General features: G+C 42.1%; 1 protein-coding gene across 1 annotated transcript in view; it reads left to right on the top strand.

The window, feature by feature from the left end:
- The window catches only part of sptb (spectrin, beta, erythrocytic), a gene marked incomplete at its 5' end in the record, with an annotated part of 36780 nt that overhangs the window by 12501 nt on the left and 7312 nt on the right, over window positions 1–16967 (top strand). Inside the window, 23 exons of the mRNA XM_079218624.1 lie at window positions 339–436; window positions 1541–1621; window positions 1780–1895; window positions 2038–2150; window positions 2245–2432; window positions 3419–3536; window positions 4331–4489; window positions 5772–6074; window positions 6164–6314; window positions 7022–7892; window positions 7996–8133; window positions 8476–9235; window positions 9476–9678; window positions 10654–10744; window positions 11154–11300; window positions 11419–11685; window positions 12107–12331; window positions 13109–13198; window positions 13729–14022; window positions 14288–14418; window positions 14671–14875; window positions 15815–16038; window positions 16225–16375. Coding sequence (XP_079074750.1) covers window positions 339–436; window positions 1541–1621; window positions 1780–1895; window positions 2038–2150; window positions 2245–2432; window positions 3419–3536; window positions 4331–4489; window positions 5772–6074; window positions 6164–6314; window positions 7022–7892; window positions 7996–8133; window positions 8476–9235; window positions 9476–9678; window positions 10654–10744; window positions 11154–11300; window positions 11419–11685; window positions 12107–12331; window positions 13109–13198; window positions 13729–14022; window positions 14288–14418; window positions 14671–14875; window positions 15815–16038; window positions 16225–16375 — 5124 coding nt within the window. The remainder of the gene's footprint in view (window positions 1–338; window positions 437–1540; window positions 1622–1779; window positions 1896–2037; window positions 2151–2244; window positions 2433–3418; window positions 3537–4330; window positions 4490–5771; window positions 6075–6163; window positions 6315–7021; window positions 7893–7995; window positions 8134–8475; window positions 9236–9475; window positions 9679–10653; window positions 10745–11153; window positions 11301–11418; window positions 11686–12106; window positions 12332–13108; window positions 13199–13728; window positions 14023–14287; window positions 14419–14670; window positions 14876–15814; window positions 16039–16224; window positions 16376–16967) is intronic.

Below are 16967 nucleotides of genomic sequence, written 5' to 3' on the forward strand. Positions count from 1 at the left end.
ACCCCTCCTTCTATCAACTGGGTCTTTGGTTTGGATTTGTGATAATCCAGTCGGCTAATAACATTAATGATTTATAACTTGACACGTTTTTTTTGTACACAAATAAAAAAAACCTCCTAGTAAGGCTGTAAGCTATAATATTAAATCATGTATTTCAAAGGGGTATTTGTGCCACTTTGCCAAAATGTTTCCCTGCTGCTGCATCCTATTAGTGACATGTTACTATCAGTTAAGTTTTTGTTCTCTGCTGTGAATTGTTCTCGTTTGATTGCAAACCTCACAGTCGTTAGTTACGCTTCATTATTCATCATCCAGCTGCGCTTGTTGTTTTTAATCAGATCCAGGACATTGTTGTGGAAACGGGCCAGGCGGACCAGAAGCAGACGCGCTCAGCCAAGGACGCTCTTCTTCTGTGGTGTCAGATGAAAACGGCAGGGTAGGTGGAATTTGTGAACTTTAGCCTCCCCAAGCTGTTGTAAATATCTTTTGGGAATTAGTATGAGAATCAACTCTCCATGTGCACAGCTGTAAATCTTTTAGTTAAAGATATTCTTTTGTGTGTGTCTACCTGCGCCACTCTGTGCTTGTATTGGTTTTACTGTTCTGGGTTCTTGTTTCATTAATGCATGTGTTATGTAAAACATATTTGAGCATCTTGAAAAGTGTTTTATCAATAAAATATGCTACTATTTTTATTATTCACATTTTTAATGGTTGAAAATGGGTTCGCAGAAAAGCAGTCACGATCACCACTGTTTTAAAAAAAAGTTATTTTACTGTTTAATTTAATTTAAAGTGCTTACAAGTGAAGCACTTTTGATGTGATCCAATGTAATCAAATTGGTACACCCAAAACCCACAGTTTAGGTGTTTTTCCTTTTTTAAGATATCACATTACAGAATATATTTAATAACAATAAAAACGTAATGGACAATTTTCTTCAAGGAATAGTTCAGTGTTTTGGAATGATTGGCACTTTTTAAAGCATCTACCAGCACCTTTAAAACTCACCAATTAGCATAATATGTGTGTAATTTGTGTAAAAACAAATGTCTTATGAGAGGTTTTGTGCTGTTGGGCTGATTTTGTTCCCTCGGACAGAGCTACGCGAGCATTTTCCTCCTTTTTCTCGACTTTATGCTGACCTGAGCTAACCGGCTGTGGGCTGTAGATTCACACTCACCATGCAGACAAGAGAGTGATATTGATCTTCACATTTAACTCTCTGCAAGAAAGCAGATGAGATGTTAAACTATTAAGACCTATGACTTTAAGGTCATAGGTCTTCATTTGAAGTGTCGTGATTTTCTTGCATCCAGTCGGAATCAGTCATATTTCAGAATCCGTGCCTCTGAAATATATGATCTTTTGAACAAATCACAAATTGCCACTAAATGTCTCTGCTCGGGCCTGAAGCTGCAGAAATACGCGTACTGCACATGTCGAGGAGCAGAGCAGATACAAGACATTGATTTAAAACAGGATCGTCTCAGCAATGTCCCTTATGCTCAGTCAATGACGCTGGCTGTTGTTTCGCAGGTATCCCAATGTCAACATCACAAACTTCACCACCAGCTGGAAAGACGGCATGGCCTTCAACGCTCTCATACACAAACACCGGTAAGAAGAGATGAATGGCCAAATCTACTCTCGTCAGCTCTGCAATGTAAACATCCACGAAAACCCGTCTGCTCAGTGTCTCTCCTCCTCACTCTGCTTCATCTCTTTCACCGTCTCATTTTCCTCTTTTGCTCCATTACTCCATCTTTCTCTCTCAGGCCAGATCTGGTGGACTTTAGCAATCTGAAGAAGTCAAACCCGACCCACAACCTTCACAGCGCCTTCAACGTGGCCGAGCAGCAGCTTGATGTGACCAAGCTGTTGGACCCCGAAGGCGAGTGGCCGACGGAGGCTTGCGCCTTCGCGTGGAACCAAATGTTTATGAGCTTTAAGCCTGGTGGAAAAAAAGCCCTCGGGACCAGATACGGCCTCTGGCTTGGCTGTGACTGACTTGTCTGCCGTTTTTTGTTTTGTAGATGTGTTCACAGAGAACCCAGATGAGAAGTCCATCATCACGTACGTCGTGGCATTTTACCACTACTTCTCGAAGATGAAGCAGCTCGCCGTCGAGGGCAAGAGAGTTGGAAAGGTGAGATAAGAAAGATGCCGCACACTTGCGGAGAATTTTTTCACGTCACATTTTTTTTCCTGTGCCTCTGATCGTCTTTGACCTCTTTGTTCAGGTTCTGGATCACGCCATCGAGACAGAGAAGATGATCGATAAGTACGAGACGCTGGCGTCGGACCTGCTGACGTGGATCGAGCAGACCATCGTTGTGCTGAACAACCGGAAACTTGCCAACTCGCTCACTGGAGTTCAGCAGCAGCTTCAGGCCTTCAACACATACCGCACGGTGGAGAAGCCACCCAAGTGAGTCGAGCCGAGATGCCTTTTCCGTGACATTACACTCTGTTTCTGCTTAATCTAGAGAAAAAAAGAAAACACAACTCACCTTTTACAATAAGAAGAACATTTCATAAAGTATCAGAGTTCCAACAACAAACAAAAAGAAACACAGAAAACCTCCACAAAAAAAACATAAATTGTAATTTAATACAACTTTTCGACATGCTTTCTGAGCAACTAGATTAGAGTTGTCTATGAATTAAAAAAAAATCTTTTTTAACGTAATAACTTTTTCATGTAAGACGTACAATATCATCATTAAACTACATTGATACAAAGGAGAGTTCATTATGTTTCAACAGTTTGTTGTTATTAAGTTTGGTTTCATAAGAAATCTAAGGTTTTTTTGTGTGTGATATATTCATTAACGTTTGTCTTCCTTCCAGCCAAGTTCAATCCATTTATTAGTAAATTAAAACTTTTAGTTAAAACAATGCAAATAAGTCACTTTTTTTCCTTACATTTTATACTATATTAAACTTTTTTTAGATCTTTATATTTTTATATTCAGTACAATCAATACGTCTAATGCATTTTTATTTTTGTATGTTTTACTGTTTTTAAACAGATACCTTTGATTTATTTTGCCATCAAGACAGCAACAAACAAACAGGAATGTAGACATATCGATCAATAAATATTAAGATATTTAGACATTAGGTGGAAGTGAAGCAATTATAGAACAAATAAACTACTTATTGTTTTTATTATTTCAATAAATTGTATAGTTATAATAATTAATAATATTAGATTAGAACATAAATACATTGATAAATACTTTTTAGAAAAAAAAGAATAAAAGGGACGATCAACAAACACATGGGTCTTCAAATTAAGGTGGATATGATTTATACCTTAGTGTGGGCATCATGCAGGATTGCACAAGAATGAGCTCTTCCTCATATGTAAAAAACTAAAAGTGTGTTCATTTGTTCATTTGTTTTTTTCAGGTTCCAAGAGAAGGGAAACCTTGAGGTTCTGCTTTTCACCATCCAGAGTCGTATGCGGGCCAACAACCAGAGGGTCTACACGCCGAAAGAGGGAGCCCTGGTCGCAGATATCAACAAAGTGAGAAGGCTCATGTTTCTTTTCCCTTATCGATTCATCTTAGGTATATTTTCTTGATTAATTGAGTCATCATTTGGGCTTTAAAGTGTCAACAAATAAGAACAAACAGCCAACCGCAATTTATAAAATCTCAATGAAATGTCTTTAAATAGCTTGTTTTGTCTAACCGACAGTCCAAATGCCAAATATATTCAGTTTATTATCGTATAAAACAAAAAAAGAAAGAAATACTCCTAATTGAGAAACTGAGGCCGAGGGATTTTTTGCCAATATTTACCAAAAATCCCCAGAATAAAACAATGAATCAGTTATTAAAAAATGAACTAATTGATTACTTGACTAATCACTTCAGCTATAGTTGTAATGTTTAGATTTTTATATGAAGTCCCTCTTTTGACCAACATGCGAACATTTGTGGTTTGAAGTTCAGACAAACAGCTTGATTAAATGGACAAAAATGCATTCATTTAGCGGTGCACAGTTCCGAGGCAACAATTGAATGAATTGAATTATACTGGTAATACTATAATGCGGTTCAGAATCTGTAAAATAAAAGATATCGCTTGAAGAAAATAATGTCCGGACAGCATCACAGGCACAGGACGGGTTGGGATCTATCTCCCACTGATGAAGCTCAACATTAGATAGGTTCAATTGTAAGTAGATCTGAAACAAATAGTTGACCTCTTACGTCTTTATGAAGGGATCAAGCAAAGAACGTCTTGACTGAGAATAGGAAGTATCACGTTGCAAACTAGCAAAAACCCAAACACCACCTCATCATCTGTGTGCAGGCCTGGGAGCGTCTGGAGAAGGCGGAGCATGTGCGGGAGAGAGTCCTGAGAGACGAGCTGATCAGACAGGAGAAGCTGGAGCAGATGGCCAGAAGATTCGACAGGAAGGCGGCCATGAGGGAGACCTGGCTGCTGGAGAACCAGAGGCTGGTGGCGCAGGTAAAACATCCACGGCAGAACTACGGATATTATAGGATTTGTTCTGAGGCGTCTCTTGAAAAAAAAAGTAGACCTCAATTAGGCGACCATATTAGATTAAGTTACATATATAACGGCAAATAGTAATAATTGACACAGCAAACCTAATTATAGGTGATGAGAGATAAACAGCTGAGACAGAAAGATGACACCAACTAAAAAGTGTAATTTACAAGTAATAAGTAACAATGTTTTTAGCACAAACAGTTAGTGAGAAGAAGTTAGCACAAAATAGATATTTAGCTGTTTGTTAACAAAAAGATGGAAGTTTAAATCCTCATAAGAAGTATTGGAATGTGTAGACTGTGGAGTCTAGAAGCTCCATGTAACGTTTTTTAAACGATTGGTTTATTGTTTATATCGTGGACACAGGATGAACATTGGTGACGTGTCCTGCTCATGGTTGCATGACCTACAGATGGCATTAATAATAAACCAAGATATGTAATGTGCAAAGACGGTACAAAGCGTAGAAGAAGGCTGCCAGCTTTAGTAAACATGAATGTAAACAATGCCAGATTGAGAATACTTAACAATCAGCTTTGCAAATGTTTTGTGAATAAGGAAACATTCAGCACATGTGATAGAGCTTAAAAATAAACTACATTAAACATCACTTTCCACAAGGCACCTTCGAGTAGAAGTAGCTGTAGTGGCCATTTGTCCCGTGAATCAAAGAAAATAAACAGAAGTCATAGAAAATAAATAAAAATAAAAAAGCCACTGATGCACAGGTTTGGAGATTACGCAGCTAAAAGAATGCTGTTTTTTCTGATATTTATTGCAACTTAACAAAACAAGTAAACAAACAAAAGAACAAATAAACCCCCCATGCTGCCTCTCCCGTGCTTAGCTGGTAAAAAATCATAGGCCTACCCAGGTGCATCCTGGTCCTGTACCCGCCTACTCCTTTAAGTAAACCCCAGGTATCCATAGCAGTTCCCAATTAATAAACCAATAACCAATCTAAAGACTAAGTAAACAACAACACATAATTAAACTAAAAACTATCAAAAGAAAAAACTATCCTAATACATCAAAAAAATATAACCTAAATAAGCAAACTAAATAAATACAAATAACTTATAATATTCAATAAATAGCTCCTACAGTAGCAATATACAAAATACTAGTAACAAATGCCCGGCTTTGAGTATAAGTACATTCAAAGTATTTGCAAAATGTATCTCCAGCATAAAGGTGTAACACATACATCATGAGGTTTTTTTTCCTTCTCCTTCAGGATAACTTTGGTTACGACCTGCCGGCGGTGGAGGCGGCGAAGAAGAAGCACGACGCCATCGAGACGGACATCGCCGCGTACGAGGAGCGCGTTCAGGTCCTGGTGGACATCTCCATGGAGCTGGAGTCCGAGCGATACCACGACGCCAAGCGCATCGACGTGCGGAAAGACAACATCCTGCGCCTGTGGGACTACCTGCAGGAGCTGCTGAAGGCTCGCAGGGCGCGCCTGGAGAAGAACCTGACGCTGCAGAGGATCTTCCAGGAGATGTTGTACATCATCAGCTGGATGGACGACATGAAGGTGCAGTGCGGGAGGCAGTATTCATCAACTATAAAGTTTCATTTCTCTGCACCGAAACTGATCCGATTGCTCTTTCCTTCTCTCTTCAGGCTCGACTTCTTGCTCCCGACTTTGGGAAACACTTGTTGGAAGTTGAGGACTTGTTACAGAAACACGCTCTGCTCGAGAACGACATCGCTCAGCAGGCGGATAGAGTGCAGGGCGCCAGTGCTGCTGCTCTCCAGTTCGCCAACGGAGAAAGTAAGTGCAGGGGCTCCTCGGGCCCCCGGCCTCTGCTTTTGTTGGAGATGAGGTCACTGAAGGGATTTTAAACTGCATGTTGAACCTCAAAGGTTTTTGAGCACCATCCAAAATTCTGCACCGAGAAAAACTGTCCAAACAATACTGAAAGTTATTGTTGGATGTTTTGTCTGGACACGTTTACATGTGATCGGATATTTCCTACAATTAGATTTCAACAACGTTCATGAATTACTGCTTGTGTAAAAAAATAAAATAAAAAATAACACAACATTTTAACCAATGCCCAAATAATGAATTAATGATTTGGATCCTCAGTTTTAAAAGGCTGACAAAAAGTACTTGCATAGAATAAATACAATAAATCAATAAAAATAATGTTATTTACACCTGCATTCAAAGTACATTAAATGCAATTAATATATATATATATATATATATATATATATATATATACTATATTATTTATATTGTATTATTTATTCAAAAATATATACTTGTTTTAAAGTACTGTTATCTGTTTGTTATTTACCATATTAATGTTTATTGTATCTTTTATTGTTTTATTAAATGTCTATGTTTATTGTTATGTACCTTTCACCGAGTCAAATTCTTCATATGTTCAACATACCTGGCAATAAACACTTCTGATGCTGATATATATACATATATTATACTGACACTATTGCCCTTCATTCTCTCCCCAGGTTACAAGCCATGTGATCCTCAGGTGATCCGGGACAGGGTGCAGCACCTGGACCTATGCTACCAGGAGCTTTGTGCCTTGGCGGCTGAGCGAAGAGCTCGCTTGGAACAGTCTCGGCTCTTCTGGAACTTCCTGTGGGAGGTGGCGGAGCTGGAGAGCTGGATTAGAGAAAAGGAGCACATTTTCTCCTCCCTGGACTACGGCAAGGACCTGACGAGCGTGCTGGTGCTCCAGAGCAAACACAGCGCTTTCGAGGATGAGCTCGGGGCCCGCCGGGCCAACCTGGACCAGGTCCTAACCGAAGGCTATGAGATGATCCAGGCCGATCACTTTGGCTCGCCCAAGGTTCAAGAACGCATGGACGACATCTCGAGGCAGTGGCAGCAGCTGGAGGAGCTGGCTGCGTTTCGTAAACAGAACCTCCGGGACACCCAGAGGTTCTTCCAGTTTCAGGGAGACGCTGATGAACTCAAGGCCTGGCTGTTGGACGCCAAGAGGCAGATGAGCAGCGACGACATGGGCCACGACGAGTACACCACCCAGCGGCTCCTGAGAAAGCACCGGGACCTGAAGAACGAAGCCATGAAGAACGGAGCCACCATAGACGCTCTATCCAAACAGGCCAACGGGCTGCCAGAGGAGCTACAGAACACCCCTGATATCCAGAGACGTCTGAAGGACATCAAGGACCTGTACATGGAGCTCATGTCGCTGGCTGACCTGAGGCAGAAGAGGCTCGATGATGCCATGGCCCTGTACACCATCTTCAGTGAGACGGATGCCTGTGAGCTCTGGATGGGCCAGAAGGAGACGTGGTTGGTGGGTTTAGAGGTGCCTGAGAAGCTGGAGGATCTGGAAGTAGTACAGAATAGGTACACGGAACAAATTATTTCATTATGCACTCCTGAATTATTGTTTCACATATACTGTATATATAATTCTTTTTTTTTAACGAGCACTTTTTCTTGTTTTCAGGTTGAGCATTCTAGCTCAAGATATGGCGAATGTTCAGTCGAGAGTTGATGATGTCAATAAAGCTGTGAAACAGCTTGAGGACAGCAGGCACCCTCGCACTAAAGAGGTCAAAGAATGTCAGATGCGACTGAATAAGAGGTGCGCTGAAGTCATGAACCATTCAGTTCCTTGTGTTATTAATCTTTTAAAAGTATCATAAATACAATAAATCAGTCAGTTACATCTAAAATACAAATGGTATTTAAGGTCTATCATTTCCAAATACTGTTAAGTTTCCTGGAAAGAAGTCTGTAATTTAGCACTAATTACACCTAATAATTAGGAAACTACATGGTTCTTTTGGGAAAACTTTATTATTAGGAAAAAGCAAATCTGTAAAAAAGGTTACAATGCTATTTAGAGGTCTCTTGTCAGGGTATAAAACATAACCTATGATGAAATTAAAGTGATGCAAACATTCAATATCTAATTCTCTTTCAGGTGGGAGGCCTTCAAGGCCATGGTGGAGGACAAGAAGAGGAAAGTGGATTCTGCCGTTAGTCTGAACAACTACGGGCTGGAGTGTGACGAGACAGGGTCCTGGATCAAAGACAAGACCCGGGTGATCGAGTCCACGCAGGACCTGGGCAATGACCTGGCCGCCGTTATGACCATCCAGAGGAAACTGTTTGGCATGGAGAGAGATTTGGCCGCCATCGACAACAAGCTCACCTTCCTGAGTAAAGAGGCCAATCAGCTGGCCGTGGACCACCCGGAGAACGCAGAGGACATCTTGGCCCGCAGACGGGAGCTGGACGCGGCCTGGGACACGCTAAAGAAGACCCTAAAAGACAGAGAGGACTCTTTAGGCGAGGTCAGCAAATTGCAGACCTTTCTCCAGGACATGGACGACTTCCAGTCCTGGCTTTTCAAGACCCAGAAGGCTGTGGCGTCGGAGGAAATGCCCGCCTCGCTGCCGGAGGCCGAGGAGCAGCTCAGCCTCCACGACGCGGTGCGTGAAGACATAAGCAACCACGAAGAGGATTATCTCCTCGTGAGGGACACTGGAGCGAAGGTCACCCAGGGTCAGGAGGACGATCCTCAGTACCAGCAGCTGGAGCAGAGGCTGAAGGGGCTGGACCGCGGCTGGGCTGAACTGCAGAAGATGTGGGACAGCCGCAAGAGCTTCCTGGACCAGGGTTTGGGCTTCCAGCTGTTCATGAGGGACGGCAAAGCTGTAGACGCCATCCTCAACAACCAGGTACTGTCCAGCATGCGTGTGGGGAGAAGGACGATGTCAATTAGGATTATGGCTTGGATTATGGCTCGTCTCCAAATGGTGGCTTGAAGCGGAACAGTGCATAGAGCTAGTGTGAGCTTTTTTAATGATGGGGTTAGTGATGCTACATGTATTTAAAACATGTGGTATGGAGGAATGCAGCATGGTCAGTTACAAACGACACTGGTTTGTCCTTCTCTTTCCATTGCTTTTGTTTTGCAGGAGTACACCTTGGCCCACATAGACAAGCCGGACAACTTGGCTGGGGCAGAGAAAGCTCTGAAGAAGCACGAGGACTTTGTGAGCACCATGGAGGCCAACGAGGACAAGATCGCTGGCGCTCTGCAGGGCGGACAGCGGCTGGTGGACGGTAACAACCTGTACTCTGGGAAAGTTGAGGACAAAATGGACTCAATCCGAGACAGGTCAGTCGATAATGTTTTTTTTCTTCAAAAGTGTTATTGAACAGTGAACAATGATGATGATATTTGTAGTACTTCTGAGAAACGTTGACATGATTTCTAACCGCATTTGACATCGATCATGAACAGATTTCTTTGTTGTCCGTTTCTTTCTTTCCCAAATTGAATTTGTATATAACAAAAAGTTCTAAAATTACACTTGAATCAAGGATCTTATTATGAGTAAGAAAACTTCTTAGCAATAAATCACATTAATCAAGCAACTTACTCCAACTTAAAGCAACTCTCAAGCAATCCCATGATTAATCACATCTATGTTCTGGCAGCAGGAGAAGCACATTTATTTTTCAATTAATTATTTCTGTGAACCTTTTTAACATCTTCAGCAGCAATTGACAGCTGGAATTAACTACAATCTAATATATTTATCATATTTGATTAGGGATTATTATTGGAATGCTTTGTTTTTGTGCTGCAGTCCTCTAAAATCTACTCTTAATCAACTTAAGAGACTTTTTGTTATCACATAGTCTGAAAATTAAGCTATTTATCTGTTTGATAACTACCGTACGAGCCCTGATCTTATGTAAAAAAATAAGAAATGTCTTCATTTTAACTTGTTCTTTATAGTTTAAACTAGCTCAGCAGTGAAACAGCTTTCTTATCACTCGATCATTATTGACAACCAGAAGCAGCAGAGAGTGCACGGGAGCTCGTCCCATTAACTCCCACAATTCAGCTGGGTAGACGGGCGCCCGCACTAATGCATATTGATCTTTAAGTGAGAGCTTATTCTTCCCGGTGTGGCAGAGAAACAGATGATGTTTTGGGTTACTGTGTCAGGAGGAGCTCATAATGAGTCACTCTTCCTCCTCGCTCAGCGCTGCATCCTGTTATGTCACAGAGACAAATGCTGATTACAATGTGGAGGAAGATGAGTTGTATTTTTTATGTATTTTTCTTGTGTTTGATCTTCAGGCACGACAAGAATAAGAGAAGGGCCCAGGAGGTGTCAGAGAAGCTCAGAGACAACCGCGACCTGCAGCACTTCCTGCAAAACACTCAGGATGTGAGTTCAGCGTTAGTTTACCGTTCATGTAATCACTGGGTAACATCAATTAGTACATTCATTACTAACCTAATTATTCCTTCACTTAGACTTGATACCACAGTGTTGATTATTGTCGTCAATTTGACGAACACGCTCTGCGTTGTTATTATAACACAGTGGTACTTGATGAGACTTTTAATAGACTGAGTTTATATCTTCCCTGTTTGGGTATCGAGGTCCCATTTGGCTAATTGGTAAATGCTCTGTTTTGAAAAGATAGAGAAAGTAAATCCCGCTCACAGAAAGTCACCTCTGCGCAAATTAAAAAAACGCTGACGTTTCCATGACTTTCCCAAGTTTTTGAACCGTGCGCGCTTGAATCTTGAATCTTTTTTGTGTGTGTGCTAATCTCTCTTCCTCTCCTCAGCTGACCGTGTGGATCAACGAGAAGATGCTGACGGCTCAGGACACGTCGTACGACGAGGCCAGGAACCTCCACAGCAAATGGCTGAAGCATCAGGCCTTCATGGCCGAGCTGGGCTCCAACAAGGACTGGCTGAACAAAGTCGACCAGGTCGGTCACGCCAATTTTAAATTTGATTTCCCTTTAATTGACTTATTCCTCCACCATGATTCCCAGAGGAGTATTCTGGAAACATCCTCATCTTCTCTGTGTGTTTTTGTTGATGCAGGAGGGTCAGGAGCTCATGGAGTGCAAGCCTGAGTTTGAGGCCATCGTGAAGGAGCGTCTGGCCGAACTCCACGAGCTGTGGGACAAGCTGGAGTCCACCACCCGGGAGAAAGCCCGGCTGCTGTTCGACGCCAACCGCTCCGAGCTGTTCGACCAAAGCCTGACCGACATGAAGAAGTGGCTCGGCGGGGTGCAGCAGCAGCTGCAGAGCGGCAACGAGGACGTCAAGGACCTGACTAAAGCCAACATCCTGCTGAAGAAGCATCAGGTCTGTCTCTTTAGCATTTTACAATAACGACTTCAGATTTGTATACTTAGTGTGTCTGCGATACGCTTCTTAAAGCACGTGTAGCTAGATCTCCCCATGGGGGTGAATACATTAAAGTTTTACCTTCAGCTTTTGTGCTTTCTTTGGATTAATTTTGAGTGAGTGAGTGAGTGAGTGTCAGATCAATATTTGGGTTTACTGTAAAATCTAAATGTGAAAAAGCATTATATTTTTTGGAAAGAACCAGTAGAACACCATAAATCCTCGAGATGTGCTACATTGGTAAAAGTTTGATAAAAGCTATGCTTAATTTCACACATAAACGGCAAGGCCAACTCACTTTTGGTCCCTTTTCCCTCCACCACCTGATTAGGCTATTCATCTTCTTTTTTCTCCCTGTGATCGTATCTCCCCGTGCCAGATGACAGAGAACCAGGTGCGTGATCGGGCGCGGGAGCTGGAGGAGCTCCAGGAGGCCGCCAGGAGGCACAGCGGAGGCCGGGAGGACCCGCCGGAGCTGGAGGCCGAGCAGCAGGCCCTGCAGAGGGACTTCCAGCAGCTCCTCACGCCGCTGGCCCAGCGCAAGGGCAAGCTGGAGGCGGTCAAGGCGATCCATCAGTTCTACAGAGACCTGGCTGATGAGCTCGTGAGCATGGGTCCCATTTATTTGTTATTATTGTGTTCTATTTTCTGTATATATTGTGCATTTTGTATATTGTATTGCTTATCTGTATGTATAAATGCTGCAGTAGCAAAAAAATGTGCCCTTGTGGTATTAATAAAGTAACTATCTCTCTCTCTCTCTCTCTCTCTCTCTCTCTCTCTCTATATATATATATATATATATATATATCTATATATATATATATATATATATATATATATATATATATATATATATATATAGATATATATATATATATATATAGCACACAATTTGAATAAAGGATCTTAGATTTTAAAGGAGCAGGACTAATGTTGGCTTTTGAGCAACAGCAAGTGAAAAACTTTTGGGAAATATTGAAACCTGCATTTCAGAGGGTATTTTCTCTGCAAAAAATGATAACTTCTTCATTTAGAAATTAAGTTTTCAATTTTAGTATGTGCATTTAGTATGCAAGACAGGTAGATCATCAGCTTTCGCCATGAAATTGACTCTGCAGGTATATCTGGGTAAAAAGCTTTAATCCCTTATTGGTTTCTTTGCCTAAATCCACTTAGAGACAGCTTAAAGAAGGATTTTTGCTGTTTGAGAAATGTTTTTATAAAATTCAGTATAAGAGAGTCAGTCAAAAGTGATACTCCGTGTGCTTCTGAGATCTGTGAAGCTGTTTCTCAACATAAACCAGCCCCTACGTTTTTCTCTTTCATTGTCATAATCCCTCTTCTTCTCCTCCTTCTCCTCCCTCTTTCTCTCTCTCAGCTCTGGATTGAGGAGAGGATGCCCCTGGCAATGTCTCGAGAGCACGGCCACAATCTTCAAACTGTGCAGATGCTGCTGAAGAAGAACCAGGTGAGGTGTTTGTCTGCAGGAAAAAGGGTTGTGGGTAGCCTGACTATAAATTTCTACTTGTAAATTCTTACTTTATTAAATTATTTTCTTGATCAATTATTGCGATTAAGGTTTATACAAAACCTTAATCGCAATAATTACGAAAAATACTGAAAAATACCCCTCTCAATATCCTACAGCTTACTGTGACTTCTTCAAATTGCTCATTTTGTGCCACCAGCAGTAAAACCCCAAATAAATTCAGTTCATAATTATGTATGTCAAATCTGTCTATTGTGGTCTCCTATGCAGTAAACTAAGTTTTCAACTGCCAGTCAAGATTAATATTGACTACTTACACTGTGAAATCAAAGACAACAACATATCCTCTAATACACTTTAGTTTCTGTATATATCACAAAGGTATGCTTGGTTGATGTGTGAACGTCTTTTATAAAAGCATACGCAGAGCCTCTTGAACACCATCATTTGATCCTCATCACCTCTAACGCGATGCCTTTGCTCTCACGGTCTCCTCTTCTGCACACCAGACGTTGCAGAGGGAGATCGAGGGCCACGAGCCTCGCGTCGACGAAGTGCGGGAGCGAGGAAGGAAGATGGCGGCGGACGCGGCCAGCTCCGAGGGCGGACCGGAGGCAGAGCGGATCACGGACCAGCTGAGGGAGCTGGAGGAGGCGTGGGCCCGACTGCAGGACGAGATGGCCGAGCGCAGGGAGAGGCTGAGCGGCTCCGGCTCGGCCCAGCACTACTACAACGACGCGGACGAGGCCGAAGCCTGGATCGGGGAGCAGGAGCTCTACATGATCGCGGAGGAAAAGGCCAAGGTGAGAAATGGCTGACAGACGAGGGAGCAGATGAAACAGAACTTATCCTCTAAATAAATAAAAAAAAAACATGTTGTGCAAATAAAAAGTGGCACTGAATGCATTAACATGATTACATGGTTAGGGTTTCCTTTTTATAAGCAGCACCCTCTATTGAGAGCTTATTTGGAGTATTTTGTCTCCCTTTCTCACGTGCTTTCATTGCCGTTCTCCTTGCCGCCGCCTCCTTACTCGGCCTCCTCCACCTCTTCTTGCCTCTCTCCAGGATGAGCAGAGTGCGATGCTGATGCTGAAGCGCCACATGACTCTTAAGCAAGCCGTGGACGACTACGCCGACTCCATTCAGAGGCTGGCCGATCGTACCCAAAACATGTTTGATCAAGACCATCCTGATGGGTTTGTGCTTGGATAATTTGATGTAAACACAGAAAAAGAATTACATCTCAGGAACTTAATTCACTCGTGTTGTCTCAGTCAGTTGTGGTTCAGGGTGATAAGAGAGACGAGCATGTAAAGTGTGATAGTTCCTGTTTCCTAATCACACGCCTCATCTAGAGTAAACCCCAAATCCAATCTCTTTGCTATTTTCTCATTTTCTCTCCATCCTCTCATTTCCTTCCATCTTCTCGCTTTCCTTTTCGCGTGCAGCGAGGAGATCATCAGGCGACAGGGCCAGGTGGAGAAGCAGTACGCGGGGCTGAAGGAGCTGGCGGAGGACCGCAGGAAGAAGCTGGACCACACCTACCACCACTTCCTGCTGAGCCGAGAGGTGGAGGACCTGGAGCACTGGATCGCAGAGAGAGACACAGTGGCCTCCTCTCAGGAGATGGGCCAGGACCTGGACCACGTCACGGTATAATTCACACATAAAAAACATTCACGTTAGAGCGCAGAGAGAAACTACGAGGCCACAAAATTAAATAAAAAAAGCTCATGGATCATATTTCACCCAAATCTGCATCATTAAAACAAATATATTAGGAAAGTGCGACCATTTCTCTTTCTGAGCAACACAGGGAGAGGGATGCTTCCATATGAAGCAGGATTTTATTCATTTAACTGTTTTATTATTTTGTTTTTGTCATATTTTATTTTTTGTCTGCATCAGTCTCAGTCATTTGCCTTATGTGAAACACTTTGACCTGCACCAACCTGTATGATAGCTGCTATATTAATAAAGTCTGATTGATTGATATAGTAGACTCTGTATGTGGCAATTGTTTGTCTTATTTTGGAGCTGTTTTAGATGAGACATTGATGATCACTGACATACATCGATGGCCGAAGAGCAAAACCTCCTATTGGAAAAATGCTCTTTTTTTGAGAATACAAAAAATTAATAATCTTGCAGAATGCTATTTGTTTACCAATACATAATACAAAACAAAAAAATACACAAAGTGCAGATAGGAGGTTTTCCCCCACTTTAACTGGATCATTTTGCAGATAGGAGGTTTTGCACTTTGTCCATCGATATAATATCTACATTAAAGGTAATGTAGATATGTCTCATGAACAACAACAGAAAAGCAAGAGGGTAGTTTTTCTATCTTATATTCTGGTTCCATGTTTCTTTTGTTGTAAAGTGATGACAAACCATCTGTTTTCCTGAAGACATGACGTGTACAGTTTACAGATATCCCATTACAGGATTTCTTGGGTATTTGAGTCAAAAAATATGTTTACTCTCGTTGCCTTATGCGCTCCGAGCAGCTGAAAAAACTAAATGCAATTCCGACTTCCATACGAAAAAAAAAAGAAGTTTTTAAACACACCTGTCTCGCCCCGTCAGCTTCTGAGGGACAAGTTCCGAGAGTTCGCGCGGGAGACTGGGATGCTGGGCCAGGAGCGCGTGGACCTGGTCAACGAGACGATAGACGAGCTGATCGAAGCCGGCCACGCCGAGGCGGCCGCCATGGCCGAGTGGAAGGACGCCATCAACGAGAATTGGGCTGATCTGCTGGAGCTCATCGACACTCGCGCTCAGCTCCTCACGACATCGTACGAGCTGCTCAAGTAAGAAGCCGCTAAGATTTCATTTGTAATCCTGTAACGCAACGTGTCCAAAACAAGTGAGAATGATGTTAATATCTGGAGGAACTAACGGCATCAAACCAGAAAACATCTGGTTACAATAACACTGTCAAGGATTATACATGTGATGATAATACACATGAGAGACTGATCCCTTTTGCTTTTCAGGTACTTTGATGATGGGAAGGAGCTCGTGGCTCAGATCCATGAAAAGCAGAAGGAGCTGCCCGATGACGTGGGAGAGGACTTCAGCAAAGCCGAGTCCTTCCACAGAATGCACGCCGCCTTTGAGAGAGACATCAGCGCTCTAGGCAAACAGGTACAGCACAAGGATCCGCCCCTTTTATACTGAGGGAACACAGCAGGCGGCGGCCCAGAGGCGAACTTTGATGATGTGTTTCTAGAGGGAGGAGAGAGAGAGCGCTGCAATATTTGGGCAACTGTGAACAGTTTTCTCAAAGGGCAAGGAGCAATTAACGGTGGTCCTGTGGGGGGATTTTAAAATGAGTTCCAGCCTCTTAATCCCATTGCTTTGGGATGAAAACCCTATTGATAAATATATAAAAAAAAATAATACATTTATTTTGTATGGGGCTTTGAAAGGTACTCAAAGGCACTTAACATGGTAAAAACAGAAACAGTAACATAAATAACAATACAAACAAATCAAATAAAGGAGATAACAGTACAAAAAAAAAAGCTGCAGTAATCTTTTTTTTTTTTTAATCAACTATGGTTCAAAGTAATTTATGAATTCACTGTTTGTGCTCTGCTGTTCCCCTCAGCTCTATCCTTTAAATCTCTTTGAGTAAACCTTGTGTAGTTTGCTTATTGGACCACAATTAACCTGCAAAATTGTTATGTCATGTTACAAAATTCTGCTCATACGTACATGGCTTATAGTCAGATTT

This window comes from Taurulus bubalis, assembly GCF_910589615.1.
Source record: "Taurulus bubalis genome assembly, chromosome: 1".
Classification (NCBI taxonomy): Eukaryota; Metazoa; Chordata; class Actinopteri; order Perciformes; family Cottidae; genus Taurulus; species Taurulus bubalis.